General features: G+C 45.6%; 1 protein-coding gene across 2 annotated transcripts in view; it reads left to right on the top strand.

Moving 5' to 3' along the window:
• The first annotated feature begins 8,656 nt into the window (after positions 1 to 8,656).
• Positions 8,657 to 17,056, top strand: part of DEPDC7 (DEP domain containing 7) — a 217,186-nt gene continuing 208,786 nt past the window's right edge. For both annotated transcript variants that reach the window (XM_069223519.1, XM_069223520.1), the window contains exon 1: positions 8,657 to 8,862. In XM_069223519.1, the coding sequence (XP_069079620.1) occupies positions 8,790 to 8,862 (73 nt within the window). In that variant the 5' untranslated portion in view covers positions 8,657 to 8,789. The remainder of the gene's footprint in view (positions 8,863 to 17,056) is intronic.

Raw genomic sequence — 17,056 nt, forward strand, 5'->3', positions numbered from 1 at the left:
TGCCCTGGCCATTGAGTTACTGGTGGGTTCCCTTCAGAAAGAATGTAGGGTTAAGGGATTCATAGCAGAAGGAGAGGAACATATTGTCTTCCTTTATGCAGATGACCTGCTGATATACCTGCAGAATGGGGAAGTGGAAATTAGCTTTGCATTGCGACTACTCTACGACCCTGCTGACTTGTGGGTGGGAAACCTGGGCAAGGCAATGTGATCCCTGAATTCTTGTGTGCCCCCAAATGCTCTCTGAAACTGCCTGTAATGGCACATACATCACTTCACAAGATGGTCATGCTCCCATCGCTACTTTACTATTTGTGAATCTACTAGTGAGAATACAGGTGTCGTTGTTCCAGCAATTGGATACCCTGCTACAGAAGCTTGTATGGGATGGAGGCCATCAGTGGATCTTGTTGGCCACACTACACCACCCACCCCTGGAAGGGGGACTCGGGGTCCCAAACTTTGAACTCTATCATTGGCATGACTCCAATGGGTCATGTGGTGGCCTGATGGAGTGGGTCTCCCGGAGATAGGCCGGATAGGAACAGAACCCAAGCAGTGGACACTACTTGCAAAACTGCTCCGACCCACACTGAGGATCCCATGACCAGGGCTCCTCCTATCCCTGGCCTTGAGCTGCTGGCGCTGCTGTGTTAAATGGACGGTGAATAAGGCGGTTTATGTCCCAGGCTTCCTCTGGTAGGGTTATCTCACAGAGACCCACTCACATATTTTAGGGTGGGACAGGTAAGCTCCTGGACTGAGTTGGGGATAGTAACAGTGAGCAACTGCTACCAGCTGAACACCATTATCCCACTGCCGGACCTGATGGAACAGACGATGCTGCTAGTGATCAATTCCTTACATATGAGGCGCTCACACAAGCATTTCATAACCTCTGTGGTCAGGGCAATACGGAACCAGGAACCTACTTAGTTCTGCAGCACCTGCTAACGATGGGACCTGGGAGACACTTGATTATTTGGTTCTATATGGTGATGAATACGATGGCTGTGAAGCCACTAGAGGCTGTACACTGGAACACTGAATTGGGTCGCGACATCTCAGATGCCGAATGGGGAAGGTGGTTGGCATACCCCCAGAGGATGTCCCATAACACCTACCTAAAATATATTTGGTACAATTATACACATAGGACTTACTTGATGCCATGCAGGATGGGGCAATTTATGGGGCGAGCCCAGGTCGTGCCCCCCCGTGCAACCTTAGACACGGACTTCAACCACATGACGTGAGGATGCATTCAGCTGCAGGCATACTGGGAGGCTGTCCTAGCATGAATGAACAATGCCCTGACCCGCACTCTTGAGAACTCTATAGAAGTCTGCCTACTGGGAGTGTTCCCCAGACCTGAGTCCACAAAAGTAGCAAATAGGATCATAGATTTGGGCTTGATACTTCCAAAAAAGAGAAAAGAAATGGCCTGGAAATCATTGGGTGAGGGCCCGAATTGAGACATAGACCAGAGACATGACGCTGTGGGCTCGGGCCGACAAGAGGGAACTGCAGAGGGAAGAGGCACGAGGAATACATAGGCGCCCCTATAGCAGACCTGTGGATGGAGGTGGTTGATGAGTAAGAACATCCGGCTGATACTGGAACGAGACTTAGGGATCCTGGGGAGAAGATGGAGATGTGATCAGGTCTGTGACTGATGGCGGGGTCCTGGAGCTGGCAGAGGGGCGTAGGTGAGGGGTGACTGATCTGGGATTTTGGTAGATGCTAACATGGTGGCGCTGGTGGTCCCTGGGGCTGCCCACTCCCTCTGCATACACCCTACCTTATGACTTTGACATCACCCCCCTCCACACGTGTGAAGGGGTGGAATTAACACATCACTTACCCTCCTTTTAAGTGCTGAACCACTCTCCCCTGTGACATAATAGGTTGTAAGTTAGTTTAGGGCATAATGACCACTCCAACAAGTGGAAGCTACATACGGGGCATGCACACGAGGGATACACCACCCCACTGGCAACATTAATCTGTACAGAGCCCATAACGTGGATGTCACTGATAGATGGACGGCCGTCTGATAAGCCCAGTTTGTGCACTAGTATAGAACTGTGGCAAGGTGGGGAGACCAGAGCCTACAGGCACCATTTCAGTGCCATGCAGAGGTTTCAGGGTGCAAGGGAATCATGCTGGGGCTGCCTTTTGAAAACAAGGAACTGAACATCACTTGAAATGTATGATAGAAATGTGTATACTGTGCTTTTTTACTGAAATTCCAATATCAAAATTAGTCTAAAAAAACAATCAAGGTAGGGCTGAGCCAGGAAGGATCCTTGGGATATTCCACAAATCAGGTTGATGGAATTGAAGGTGTATGGCTGACAGACTGATTGTGCACTTTGAGGAAGGAGCTGATCTCTCAGAGGGCAGGTCTTCATATGGCAATTTCGTGGAGACGTTGGATGAGGATGGGTAGGAGACAGTGTCAGAAGGGACTGAGAGGTCAGGCAGGATGATTGCCACTGTTTTTCCTCTGTTCATGATCAGGCGGATGTTGCCTGTGCAGTGAGGTCGGTTTTGCTGCTGTGATTGGGCCTGGAACCAGGTTGAGAGGGTTCCAGGCAGTGGTCATTGAGTTTGTTGATCATCTGTTTATTTACTAGTTTTTCCAGTACTTTGGCTTGGTAGAGGAACAGGGAGATCAATCTATAGTTTCCCAGTGCCTTCAGGTCTGCTAAGGGATTCTTCAGAAGAGGTAGTCTGGTGGTATGTTCTACATGCCTGGAAAAATGGCTGTGGTAAGGAAGTTGCTGAGTATCAAGGTGTGTGGTGCACACTGGGTCGAGTCCTCTGTTGAAGATGAACTGTGGGTAAGTATCTAATGGGTCCCCTTCAGAGAATAGATTGCATGGTGGTCTCTACCAAGGTGATGGTGGGCCAGCAGGTTATCATGATTACTGTGCTGTTCACCTCGTCAGGCTGGAGGACGAGGAAGGAGGATGGGTCTGAATAGAGAGCATTTATTGGAAATGGTGCTGATTTTGTCTCTGAAGTAGTGGGAAAGGTGGGTGCAGAGATCCTGCAATGGAGTGACAGTTGTGGAGTTGGTGGCATGGGAGGTGAAGTCCTTCGCCATGATGATAAGCTCTTTGGCATTGTTAGAGCTGTTTTCTATGCGTCCAGTCAGCGCTGGGCACTTAGTGGATCTAGATTGCTGATTTTAGAGCTGGAGGGTGGATCTGTAGGTACTTCTGTCCTTTTCGTCGTGGGTGTGTCTCCATAGTCATTCTAGGTCTTTGCAATTGTGTTTGGGCAATCACAGTTCTTCTGTGTACCAGCTAGCCTGAAGTCTGGTTCTGAGAGTGCTGATGCTTTTGAGTACAAACAAGAAGAAAATGAGCTACAATTAATGTTCAACCTTTATAAACAAATACAAAACAAAAACTTAATGAAATGGATTCAAAGATAATATTTACTAAATGTGTATGTACAAAAAGAAAAACCAAAATGTCTTCACTCTTCTAAATATACACGTACAAAACAGGAAGGTTAAGCAAATAAAAGCCTGACCCATACATGAATATTCCATAAACAATTAAATACAATTAAAACAAGTATACAGATATAAAACAACAATGACTCACGGAAACCAAGTGCCACACAAGACAAGACAACACAATTCCACAACAATAAACATATACAGTTTTTAAAACTCACAAAGATATTTGATTACAGTTAAATATAAACATTTCCTCTTTCGGCAATAGCCGTAAAGCAACTCAAAATGACAAAATCCTATTATTTAAATAACAATTCTCGCTCAGTCTTGTCTGATAATAACCAAAAGTTTAAGTTTTGTATTGTCGCTATCAGCCTTGGAGGAGAGGATTTTTGTAATTGATAAGACAGAAAATCTTTGACCAATATAACCTCTGGAGTGGATGCCCTGGTATAAACCTGATCGTAAAATGTTTCATCTCTGGTGAAGTGAAAAGTTAATGCTCGCATCGGAATATGTGCGAACCTGCATTGGAATTAGAAAGCTGATGTTTCTCATCCTTTTTTGGATTTAATCTATATCTTGGCCTTGGCTGCAGGCTATTAATTATTGGGAAGGATTACAAAACTGACGAAGCCTGCAGTTTTGTTGTATTATAAAACCCTCAAGGAACTGCCCTGATGAAGGCGGCCCCCTAAATTAGAGGACTTCCGCCGAAACGCACGTAGGCTTGGTTCCTACTTCTGTTGGTGCAGAGAACCCATGATTTGGTTATTATCAGACAAGACTGAGCGAGAATTGTTATTTAAACAATAGGATTTTGTCATTTTGAGTTGCTTTACGGCTATCGCCAAAAGAGGAAATGTTTATATTTAACTGCAATCAAATATCTTTGTGAGTTTTAAAAACTGTATATGTTTATTGTTGTGCTATCACGTTTGTGTTGTCTTGTCTTGTGTGGCACTTGGTTTCCGTGAATCATTGTTGTTTTATATCTGAATACTTGTTTTCATTGTATTTAATTGTTTATGGAATATTCATGTATGGGTCAGGCTTTTATTTGCTTAACCTTCCTGTTTTGTACGTGTATATTTATAAGAGTGAAGACATTTTGGTTTTTCTTTTTGTACATACACATTTAATAGATATTATCTTTGAATCCATTTCTATAAGTTTTTGTTTTGTATTTGTTTATAAAGGTTGAACATTAATTGTAGCTCATTTTCTTCTTGTTTGCACTCAAGTATATTTCCCTGGATGAGCTACTTATCACACCAGGGACCCTCGATAGTTCATTCCCTTTTTGCTGATGCTTTTGACCAGAGTCGGAGATTCTGCGCATGTGGTTATCCAGGTGTTGAAGTTGATGATGGATCGGGAGAGGTCTTGGTGTGGCAAGCTTTGAGCTTGGACCTCTGAGGTCTATGTTTCTTGTGGATCCTGTTCCACTTGTGTCAAGCAGCTTTGAAAGGTGCGGTTCTGCCTTGGTGAGGAAGTTGTAGGCTGAAGCGGACGTGGCAGTGTTCGGTCCAGGTGAGGGAGTTGGGCTTGTTCTCTGTGATGCCGGAGAAGTTAGTGAAGACAGGATTGACTGAGGGTCCATCAGTGTGGCTAAGGTCCTTCACTCATTGGTTGATTTCAAGTGTGTTTAGAACTTCCAGGAGATTGTTGCCATTTTTGTTGGTGTAGTCTTCCAAGTGGAAACTGAGATCACCAAATAGGATGAAAGGGCAGGAGTTGATCACCATAGGGACAATGAAATATGTGATGGTGTTTCTGAAGTTAGATCTCAGGTTTGAAGGTCAGTAGAGTGTGCCCCTTTACATATTGTTGCTGGACATGTGGAGCTTATAGACCAGGTGTTCCAGGGGGTCACTGGAGATTGCTGAAGTGATGGAGCATTGGATATATTCTTTATAAATGATGGCTAATCCTCCTCTGGATATGCAGGTTCTGTTCTGCTTAGTAATCTTGAAGCTGGAGGATAGCTACTGTGGTGTTGGGGTCTGAAGTCAGGGAGAGCCGGTTGCAAGTAGGTCCAAAATTTTGATGACATGTCTGACCATTGAGCGAGTGCTGAAGAAGCAAGTTAGGGTGGGGTGTGAGTTGTGCACAAGGGAGTAGTGTGGGGTGCGGGTGTGAGCATGGGACATTGGTAGGAGGACATGAATTGTTGCTGGTGGGGGCGCAGGAGAAGCAGCAGGTGGAGCAGGAGAATGCACCTTCAATGTTGCAGAGGGATGCGTGGGGACAGCGAGCTGAAGGCTGTCCTGTGTTTGACAGCGCTGTGGTGCACTTAGTGTGTAGAATTTCATTCTTTGCAAATCAGCTGCAGTATTTATTAATTAATGTTTTTTAATTTGCAAGGTAGTTTCAAATTTATGTAACTGACTAATATAGCCACTTTTAAGATAAACAAATGAGTTAAAAATGCTTTGCGCATCTAATTTTGTGTGGTCAATTTTACAAAAAATATTTGGGCAGTGTAGATTGTCTCATTTTGTTGTTTCAATTTGTCATTGAGGTGTACATTGTATTTACTGGCAGGTACTGTATCATTTAGAGTCACCTTTCTGCACAAATTTGATTGCCATAAATTCTGAAATGAGAATCCAAACGTTCAGACATAATTACTCTATTGTCTATTAACTTGTTACATGAGCATGTTTCTTTTAGTTTGGCATGCAGCTGAACAGGTTAAACTCTCAAGTTAGAGGTATGCCGACTGTCCTGATTTTATCTTTACTCTTGTGAAGATTTTTCTTGCTGGCTGTTTAGTCACTATGTTCTAACAAGTCACGTGCACATTACGCACATTTTTGCTGATATGCAACATGTAAACTCGCCATTTGTGCTGCATTTTTTAAAGTTTTGCTTCTAAACATTACATCATTAACATTTCGTCCCTGGAGGATAATTTAATGGAAAGTTCTGACTGTTTATTTTATATGGTCGATCCTTAGGTAGCATGCGCTAGCGCATGCATATCGCTAGTGAGACGCAGTTGTGGTTAGAAAAGGGCTTGGAGCCCACCGTCGCTTATCATTTGTTGGCTTGCCTGGCACTTTCATTACAGCCTCGTAATTTGTCAAGGTGGCCATATCATCACTTCCATTCCTGTCCGTAGAGCAGTATAATCAGTGCCCGTTCGCTGTTCCCAATGTGATTGAGGTACTATGTTGTTCTTCTACCTTCTAGTGGCCTGCAAATAGAAAGAACATGACTAGCAAAAACATGCCCAGCTGGACAAACAAAATCGAAAAGTTGTATTTTCTGTAGTTAACTTTTTTTTTATTTTGCCAAGTCTTCTTTTCTCACTTTGCACTCATATTTTGTTTTTGCTCGTGGGCGCTGTTCTAAAAAAAATGACTATTATCTTGTTCTAAATATTGCAAAGTGACATTGCTTCTTTCTAATGTGCAATTTTCGAAATTATACTTTTACACATAATTGTGCAGTACGTACCAATCCACCCTACTCCAATCCAATCCGCCACACTCCATCTCAATCCATCACACTCTGATACGCCCAACCCACCCACTCCAATCTATCCCCTTCAATCCAAAACGATCTGCCCCACTCCAGTGCACAACAATCTGCCCCATCCCAATCCAAAATAATCTGTCAAACACCAATCCAAAACAATCTGCCTCATGTCAATCCATGACAATCAACCCCACTCCAATACAAAATAGTCTGCTCTACTCCAGTCTGCCCTACTCTAATCCAAAACAATCTGCCCCACTCTAATATGAAACAATATTCCCCACTCCAATCCAAAACAATCTGCCATACTCCAATCCATTAATGTCAATTCACCAAAATACCAGAGGTGGCTGAAGTGACATTGCATGGCCATCACACACCTTTTGTCCTTAAATTTCACTCTCACACACGTGCTTGCACACACACACTCACACCTACACACACACACACCTTCAAGCATGCACACAAAATACATGTTAAAGCACTTTTTTAAATATGGGCTGCCACTGTGCTCCAGGCACTGATTTTGCCACCTCTGAGGCCAGGGGTTGCAAAGGCAGTCTTAGGGGTTACTAGAGGCTAGCCAAGGATCGTAGCTGTGACCCCTGGCAACCTCTAAATTATGTCCATGCTCCAATCCAATCCACCCCATTCCAATCCAGTACACCTCACCTCGATCCACCCCACTCTAATCGGCCCCACTTAAATCCACCCGACTTCAATCTGCCCCACCCAATCCAAAACAATCTGCCCAACTCCAATCCAAAACAATCTGCCCCACTTCAATCCAAAACAATCTGCCCCACTTCTGCCTGCCCCACTGCAGTCCAAAAAATCAGCCCCACTCCAATCCAAAACAATCTGCCCACTACAATCTGTCCCAGTACAAACTAAAACAATCTGTCCCAATCCACCCTGCCGCTCTCCACTCCAAAACAAACTGCCCACTACAATCCAAAACAATCTGGCCCTCTCCAACCTGCCCCACGCCAATCCAGAACAATCTGCCCACTACAATCTGCCCCATTTCAATTCAAAACAATCTACCCCACTCTAATATAAAACAATCTGCAATACACCTATCTGCCCCACTCCCACCCAAAACAATCTGCCCCACTCTATTCCAAAACAATCTGCCCCACTTCAATCCCCCTAATCCAATCCGCCCACTCCAGTCCAATCTACCCTACTCCAATCCAGTCTACCTCACCCCAATCCACCCCACTCTGCCCCAACCCAATCCACCTCACTCCAATCTGCCCCTCACTGATCTGCCCTGCTCCGATCCAAACCAATCTACCAATTTATGTGACAAGAAAAGTCCAATTATGCGTTTACAACACCAATAGCTCCAATTCTTGCAAATGTGGCACCTATTGCATTACAAATGCGTGTTTTTTCCTTGCTGTTTCCAGAAGTTTTCCTTTCCTTAATATGAAACAGTTAAAAGCAGAGCGCATGGACAATATGAGGTCTTCGTAAGCTTCTTGACCATGACAATTTAAGTTGGACAGCTTGATGGGAAGAAGACGTGACTTCACGTTTTCCTCCAAAATGAGGCATTATTTTTCCGGGCTAAATTGGTGGTCATGTTACAGACCCAAAGCTGTTCTCAGGCTGAGGAAACTTTCAGCGCTCCGAAGCAGCCCGTACGGTCACGTAAATTGCCGAGGTGACGTCAGACGGCAACGCCTCCAGCCGAGGAGCGAAGTGCTGGGAGCGGTGCCGGAGTTCACTGCTGTTGCTGCTCTCTTCCCTCTTGACGCGCGCGCTCCTGGGCCGTGGGAGAGAGACGCTAGTGCAACCTGTGTCCGGACTGGATGCCCCTATGGCCACGGTCCGGGAGAAAGCGGTGGCTCTGAATTTCTGCGCGACCTACAGCCCCTCGCAGAAGCCCCCTGGTAGGCAGCGCGGCGCTTTGCTTTCTGTGCTTATTTACTGCGGTTGTAGTGCGCGCTTAACTAATAAAGTGAAAAAGTGCCGCTGCTTGTCCTCGCACAGCTTCCACAAAGCTCGCCAGTAGGCCACAGTCCTAAGGAGTCTACTGGCGCAACGCGCCTAGTGTCTGCTATTTAGGCATTATAATTGCACCTAAGTACAAAAGGCACAGTCCCCGGCGAGATTGTCCAGCTGGGGGAGCAGCAGAAACCATGCCCTATACGTTGCCCAGGGACCTCCAAGGAATTTCGATGGTCGTGTTCGACATTGGACTAGAGCTCGCGTGATTAAGGTTACCCGAAGCCCCTTGTTGTCAGAGATATTGTCATAAGTCCGGGGGACACCTATTTGGATTATTGCTTTCACGTGTTAGTTCACTTGGTTTAGCTGTAGTGGAAACTATATATATTAGAGTGCAGTATGCTAAAGGAAAGCTCAGGGTAGAAAGTTAGTAGCCCTGGGGACATGGAGTTATCTAGTAACCATAAGGTTGGTATATTGAGAGAGAAGTTCCTATATAGTCATGCAAATTTACTGTGTTTGGAAGGTCAGAAATTTGCCTCTTCGAGGTTATGTGGTATCAACTGTGCTAATGTAGCCGTTATGTAGCCCGCATAATGCTTCATATAGTTTTTTAATCAAATTGATAATTTACTGAAAATAACACAAGATCCGAACAAATATCAAACTTTGTGATGCATTTTCAAGGTTTCCGTGGCGGACCGGATGGTTGTATTGTCCCCATTTAAGCACTACGCCGCTCACGCTTTTAAATGCAGGTAAATGCAGACATTCCCTTAAATGTAGTGGAACAGGGGTAGCAGCTTTCCCCTGGGGTAGCAGCTTTCCCCCCGCTTAGACCCCGCACTATCAAATTGCCGTTTCTTAATTGCATTCCCTGGGTTCCGTATCTATCAAGGATTCCGCGGAAAACAAACATAAAGCCGGTTAATATTGAAAAACATAAAAACAGGATCCAACGAAGGTGAACTGCTGAAGCTACAAAGACCTACTCCTCTGTCCGCCTTGCCCCCAGCGTTGTCAGTGCTCCAAGAACGCCCTCTCGCATAAGCAATTTTAGATCATAGGCATGCTTGCTGTTTAACGAAAAAAACACACATTTTGTATACAGTCAATAAACGTTATCAAGGTGGAAGGATAAAATGAGACCTGTTTGGCGGGCTGCTTGCTCACTGAAGGAATCATTTTATGGCCCGCGGCTGGGCCGCGTAGCGCTGGTATGTGTAGACCTGTTTTCCATGAGCCACTGTAGCCGTGTGTTTAGAGAGCATACTATTATCAGCATTTGGTGCTGGTTAGTTAAGTTTGCTCAGTTCCTGCCATTATTTTGAGACCACGGTTTTTACATGTATTTGTGGGTTCCGATATTTTTATTCAAGTTATTTGCAGACCTGGTTTTTCTTGAGCCCCTGGCATGTTTAGGCTCGCCATGGAGATATGTAAAGGGGCTCCTCTATAAGACATCCTGCTCTCTGAGTGGGAGGTTTTGGCATCAGACACCCTGTATATTCCAAGAAAGGCAGTGCAGTTGCGCCGCGTGTGGCAGTGGCCGGCTCGGAGGACCCTCTCGCCAAAGTTATTTAACACCGTTTGTGTAATTGAATATTCTTCACGGTCCCTTGTCTCCGTACGCTTTCTATTGAGAGTGAGGGTAGGGTCCTGCGTGCTGTCCACCAAACTGTGATAAGTGGAGCTTTTGTTGTAGTTACTGTGTGTGCGTCAGAGGCACCCTGTCTCAGTGAGTGATGTGCTCCCTTTCCCAGGTCACTGTGTAGTAGTTCCCAGAAGGTCGTAGGTGCAGGCAGGCACTTAATCTCTCCAATAATTAATGCATTCGCCTGCAGTACAGAAGCTTTAAGGAAGGGTTGTTTAAGAGGAACATGTGAGACTACCTAATTCCCAAAAATGCTTTCTGCTTACGGAAGGACGTAGCCTTGCTATATACTGTGTAGATAGAGCACCTTGAAGCTAGCTTTGTGTATCTCGAATATTTGAAATAAATGACTCCACAAAGATTTTATTGGGGGGTTTCTGTTAGGTTTATTGATCACAGGTTTTGGGTTAATTTGAATGCTATAAGGGGCAGTTGTCAACAACATGATCTAAGCTGACTGTCTACATTCGTTGGTAACATACACCAGGTACTTTTTTTTTATTTTTAGCCTCCGGTGTAATATTTTCAGGCTTCGCACTGCATTTGGACCCCATTGCAGAGAAAAATGTTGTTTCCACTTAAGGCCGAGTAATAGAAGACAAGCCGTGCTCCAACTTAGAATTTCAGTGATTCTCGTCAGAGCAGCGTGCACAGTCGTATAGACCCCAGTTTATGCTTGTGAACCCGCTTTTTCATTTTTGGTTTTCTTTGCTGCGCCCCTTGCTTTGTGATTGCACCTGTTGTGACTCAACAGGACAACAATGCAATCTGGCACAATTTTATAACTTTATAAATCAGAAAGACTTTCAAATGATGGGCGGTGGGGGGGGGAGGGTGGTGACGACCCGAAAAATTGTTATGGTTTGTACTGGCCCTTGAGTACTCCATCATGCTTAGTCTGTTATCCCTTTTGTATCCATAAGAGGAGTTAATGACTTCCTGCTAAAGCCACTGTAAGAAACTAGACTGAGAACATGAAAGATTAAAGGGACCTTCGGTGTTACCAGCACAGCACGCTTTAAAAATCGGCGTTTGTCACAAATTCTCATCCTTGATACCACTAAGTGCACCCCATAACGGCAATTCGTTAGCCATAACAAATGACTTGGAAGCATGGCCCACTAGAACTAGACAACACGCCCCACCGACACGGAGAAGCATTCTATATGAGTGTACAGGAGCTTCAGCATCCCACTTAGGGGGTAGTAAGCGCTATATCAACGCTATAGCAAAGTACCGTCTCCTCCCTCAGGGTGACGTCAAAGTGATGGAACTTGGGTGACGCTAGTTATCAAGCCCATTGCAAACTCAACCAGTCTTGCACTCCTGTATAACAGTGTCGGACTGGGATGTCTGCCAATCGCCGTTGGAGAGTGAGCTTCTGTCCCTTGCATATAACGTGGTCAGTTTCAGTGTCTTTTAGCGTTTCTTGTCTTCAGCTGCATCCTCAGGGCAGCAGAGGGTTAGTGGGCGCTGGGAAGGCAACTTCACTGTTCTAACCGCAGCCGTGGAATACTTGGGGAAACATGTAACTTTCACCAAATAATTCAGGAGAATTATTTACTGTTCCTACTGCAGCCATAGAATTGTTTAAAGAATGTTTAAACAAAAAAAATATATAGAAAAGGTAATTTTACGTTGATGGGAAGTTCTGCCCCGAGGACGCTAGTCAAAGCAAAAGCAATTGAATGCTGGTTTCAGTTCAGGTGAGGCAGACTTGCTGCACATTTGTATTGAGTCTACAATGGCACATACGAGTTGACTGTGGCGGAGTGCAATGCAGCACGCCGTGACTGAAGTTTATCCCGACATACCACCTTAATTTCTGTGCTGGAGGATGGAGAATCCTCTGAGAGAAGAAGCACTGAGATTTGACTAAAATCCCAAACCCGATGTAGGGGTAATTTGTCACGAACCCGTAATCCGAGGCCCCCTCCATCTGCTTTGTGTTTTGCTGGTGCGGTTTTGAACGTCTCCCCTACAGTGGGAGCCTCGAGGGACAGGCGCTGCTGCGTTACGTCCCCGTGTAGCTCGAGGCAGGGTGGCGCCCTGGGTTTGCCTCGTACCCCGCCCTCCCGCGTAGAGTTCCGAGGGCCCCTCCTTCCTGCCCTATTGTAATGCCCAGGTAACTTGTTCCGAGGCTAAGAGAATTCCGACCAGTTTAAACATGTATTGTATCATATTTTTGCAGACATACGACATTCGTACAGTAGTCACTCCTCCCCGACGTTCCATCTAACAAAACGAAGTTCGCTGGTCAGACTATAGCCGCCTATCGACGTTGCTGCGCTCACACCCCTGTGCGATGTCCCTGTCTTCCTGCTGGGTTCCTAATCCTGTTTGGGGACGCCCGGTGATAGGAGTCTAATGCAGTTACGTCCGAGAACCTCGGATGCATAAATTGGGCTGTTATCGTGTGTGAACCAAGCTGCTTCGCATCAAACTAAATTATTTTCACAAACCGTACTGGTGCAATATATTTTTCACGAACTGCTAAAAAAAAAAAAAACTTTTATCCCCAATCCCCGCACACACCAGGCTTTTAGGCATATGTATAGAAGTGCGTGCCATCGGTTGAGGTGGTGGTTGAAAGTAAGGCAACACCATGTCCCCGCAGTCCCCGCGCAGCCTGGAATTGATGGCTTCTGCCGACGGCTGTGCCCTGTATGTATAATTAATGGGTTCTTTGTCTTTTCTTGCAAGGCTTCACTTCCTGCGAATTGCGCAGCTTGGGAAACTAGTATTGCTTGTGCCTTTTGTTGCCGGTTTACCTTCTCCTTTATCAGCGCTTCTTCTCAAAATCCGTTTATTCCCAGTTTGGCGGTGACCAGGGTGTAACGAGCAGCGCTCTCCTCCGTTATCTGGCCACGCTTGGTTAGCGGTATTTTGTCTTGTGTAGCGCAAGTTTGACGAGTTGCATTTCCACTAACTCCCGCACTTGTCACACTCCAGTAATTTGATTTGATACCGCAATGGTGCCAGAGGCGCGCAAAAAGCCCATACGTGCCGCATTTAACAGTGGATAAAAATTGGCCGCTTTTATTTGACATAAACAAATGTGTAATTGCCCGTAAAATTCTTAACATTGACTGCACTGCTAAACCCATCACGATTTTGGAAAGATTACAATCATCATATCACACTTAGCTATAACTCAATAATACAAGACTTCAACTGAGTTCAAACTAGTGTTACAGAAATTTTTGCAGTGACTGATCGGCCTTTAAGTCCTGGCCTCTGTAATGTCTCTTTGCTCCGTTATGGGCAATCCCACGTTTCGTTTTTTGGAGGGGTCTTATTCCATAGTGTTTGTTTTACCTTATTACTCTGAGGGGGTAGCCTCTATTTTGGATAAGGCCCAAACTCGCTACCTGTGGTGTACCTGTGCCCTGGGCTGCGAGTGCAGTGTTCCGCTTACTCCCCTTCTCCGGCCTCCTTTCACCCTGCTGTGAGGCATCCCCAGGTGTGTGGCCTTCCATTGTACACCGCCTTACTAGGTGTGCTCACCGTCCATTTTGGTAAAACCTCCATTACTTTCCGCTTGCCCCTAATTTCCTCCTGTCTTGTCCGGCATCACGACTAGATGCGCTATTGTCAGGGTGGTTTTTCGGTGCGCCTTCAGCGTGTCGTCCCGGGTTCGTTGTCTGTGTGACCTTGTCCCGGCCAAGGGGGGGCTCCTTAAATGCCCCCCATCTCCCCGTTGGGCTTTGTTGCCCTGTCGCTCATTGGGAGGTTTGAATGCCTCAAACCCTCCCCATTGGTCCTTGAGCTAGCTCCTCTCACCTTCTTACCCCACTTTGTTGTTTATGGGGGGGGGGGGTGGAGGAGGAGGACCCCTCTGGGCGAATGCGAGATTCCTAAAAACCGGTTAAACCGGTCCCTTCCGGGTCCAAGGCGGACATTATGGCACCGGCCCGTAATGCCCCCTGTGGGGGCGGCCTTTGCTCTTTGTGCTATTAAATGACGTCTAGTGCTGACTTGTGCAGGTTTTCTGTGGTGTAGGGTCTGAAGAGGTTCTGCAAGCTCCACCCTCCCAACCAACTACCTGCGTGATATTGTGTGGGTTGCTGGGTCTTGTTCGAGTATGGTGTCAGTAGTTTTCCCCCTCTCCAGGTGTTTGTACCTCAATAACAAACTAATCAGCTGGAAAGTGGACGGGTGCAGCCCTCATTGTTAAGGTCTCGCCTCTTTCTCTGCTGAGCAGCCTTTGCCTTCCAGGGATTGGCAGGGATTGGTTAGCTGCTCTTGCTGAACATCTCTTCTGACTGCAGATCTCCTGAGGATATTGCAAAGTACTGACTGCTGACAAAATGCAGTGTCTAGCCTTTTATTCTGTGTGTAACAAATGTACGTGATAGACAGGGTTTCAAGGATGATGCTACAGCCAACGCGCTTGCAGCTCACACGTTTTTGGACTCGTAAGAAGCAATTTCCTAGCTTAATTGGATGTGCCCTTAGGTAGATCAAACTATTGTTGCATGCGTTGTTTTGGTTCTTTTCAAAGAGCTTTAACCACTTCGCTGCCAGGCCTTTTCCCCCTCCTGTGCCAGGCCTTTTTTTGCCTATTTGGGGCAGTTCGCGCTTAGGCCCGCATAACTTTTTGTCCACATAAGCTAACCAAGCCAAATTTGCGTCCTTTTTTTCCAACATCCTAGGGATTCTGGAGGTACCCAGACTTTGTGGGTTCCCCTGAAAGAGGCCAAGAAATTGGCCAAAATACAGGGAAAATTTTGTTTTTTTCAAAAAAATTGGAAAAAGTGGCTGCAGAAGAAGGCTTGTGGTTTTTCCCCTGAAAATGGCATCAACAAAGGGTTTGCGGTGCTAAACTCAGCAGCTTCCCAGCTTTCAGGAACAGGCAGACTTGAATCAGAAAATCCAATTTTTCAACACAATTTTGGCATTTTTCTGGGACATACCCCATTTTTGCAATTTTTTGTGCTTTCAGCCTCCTTCCAGTCAGTGACAGAAATGGGCATGAAACCAATGCTGGATCCCAGAAACCTAAACATTTCTGAAACCTAGACAAAATTCTGAATTCAGCAAGGGGTAATTTGTGTAGATCCTACAAGGGTTTCCTACAGAAAATAACAACTGAAAAAGAAAAATATTAAAATTTAGGTGAAAAAAACATAAATGTTTCTCTACGTTTTACTCTGTAACATTTCCCTGCAATGTCAGATTATCGAAAGCAATATACCGTTACGTCTGCTGGACTCCTCTGGTTGCGGGGATATATAGGGCTTGTAGGTTCATCAAGAACCCGAGGAACCCAGAGCCAATAAATGAGCTGTACCCTGACGTGCGTTTTCATTCTATAACGGGTATACAGCCATTCATTTGCTGAAATATAAAGAGTAAAAAATTGCTATCAAGAAAACCTTTGTATTTCCAAAAAGGGCACAAGATAAGGTGTTGAGGAGCAGTGTTTATTTGCACATCTCTGAATTCCGGGGTGACCATACTAGCATGTGAATTACAGGGCTTTTCTCAAATAGATGTCTTTTTTACACACTCTCCTATATTTGGAAGGAAAAAATGTAGAGAAAGACAAGGGGCAATAACACTTGTTTTGCTAATCTATGTTCCCCCAAGTCTCCCGATAAAAATGATACCTCACTTGCGTGGGTAGGCCTAGCGCCCGCAACAGGAAACGCCCCAAAGCGCAACGTGGACACATCCAAATTTTTGGAAGACAACAGAGGTGATTTTTGCGAAGTGCCTACCTGTAGATTTTGGCCTCTAGCTCAGCCGGCACCTAGGGAAACCTACCAAACCTGTTCATTTCTGAAAACTAGAGACCTAGGGGAATCCAAGGAGGGGTGACTTGCGGGGCTCGGACCAGGGTCTGTTACCCAGAATCCTTTGCAAACCTCAAAATTTGGCTAAAAAAACACATGTTCCTCACATTTCTGTGGCAGAAAGTTCTGGAATCTGAGAGGAGCTACAAATTTCCTTCCACCCAGCGTTCCCCCAAGTCTCCCGATAAAAATGATACCTCACTTGCGTGGGTAGGCCTAGCGCCGGCGACAGGAAACACCCCAAAGCGCAACGTGGACACATCCTAAATTTTGGAAAAAAACAGAGGTGTTTTTTGCGAAGTGCCTACCTGTAGATTTTGGCCTCTAGCTCAGCCGGCACCTAGGGAAACCTACCAAACCTGTGCATTTCTGAAAACTAGAGACCTAGGGGAATCCAAGGAGGGGTGACTTGCGGGGCTCGGACCAGGTTCTGTTACCCAGAATCCTTTGCAAACCTCAAAATTTGGCTAATAAAACACATGTTCCTCACATTTCTGTGGCAGAAAGTTCTGGAATCTGAGAGGAGCTACAAATTTCCTTCCACCCAGCGTTCCCCCAAGTCTCCCGATAAAAATGATACCTCACTTGTGTGGGTAGGCCTAGCGCCCGCGACAGGAAATGGCCCAAAACACAACGTGGACACATCAAATTTTTTCATAGAAAACAGTGCCTACCTGTGGATTT

The sequence above is a fragment of the Pleurodeles waltl genome, chromosome 3_1 (genome assembly GCF_031143425.1).
Source record: "Pleurodeles waltl isolate 20211129_DDA chromosome 3_1, aPleWal1.hap1.20221129, whole genome shotgun sequence".
NCBI lineage: Eukaryota > Metazoa > Chordata > Amphibia > Caudata > Salamandridae > Pleurodeles > Pleurodeles waltl.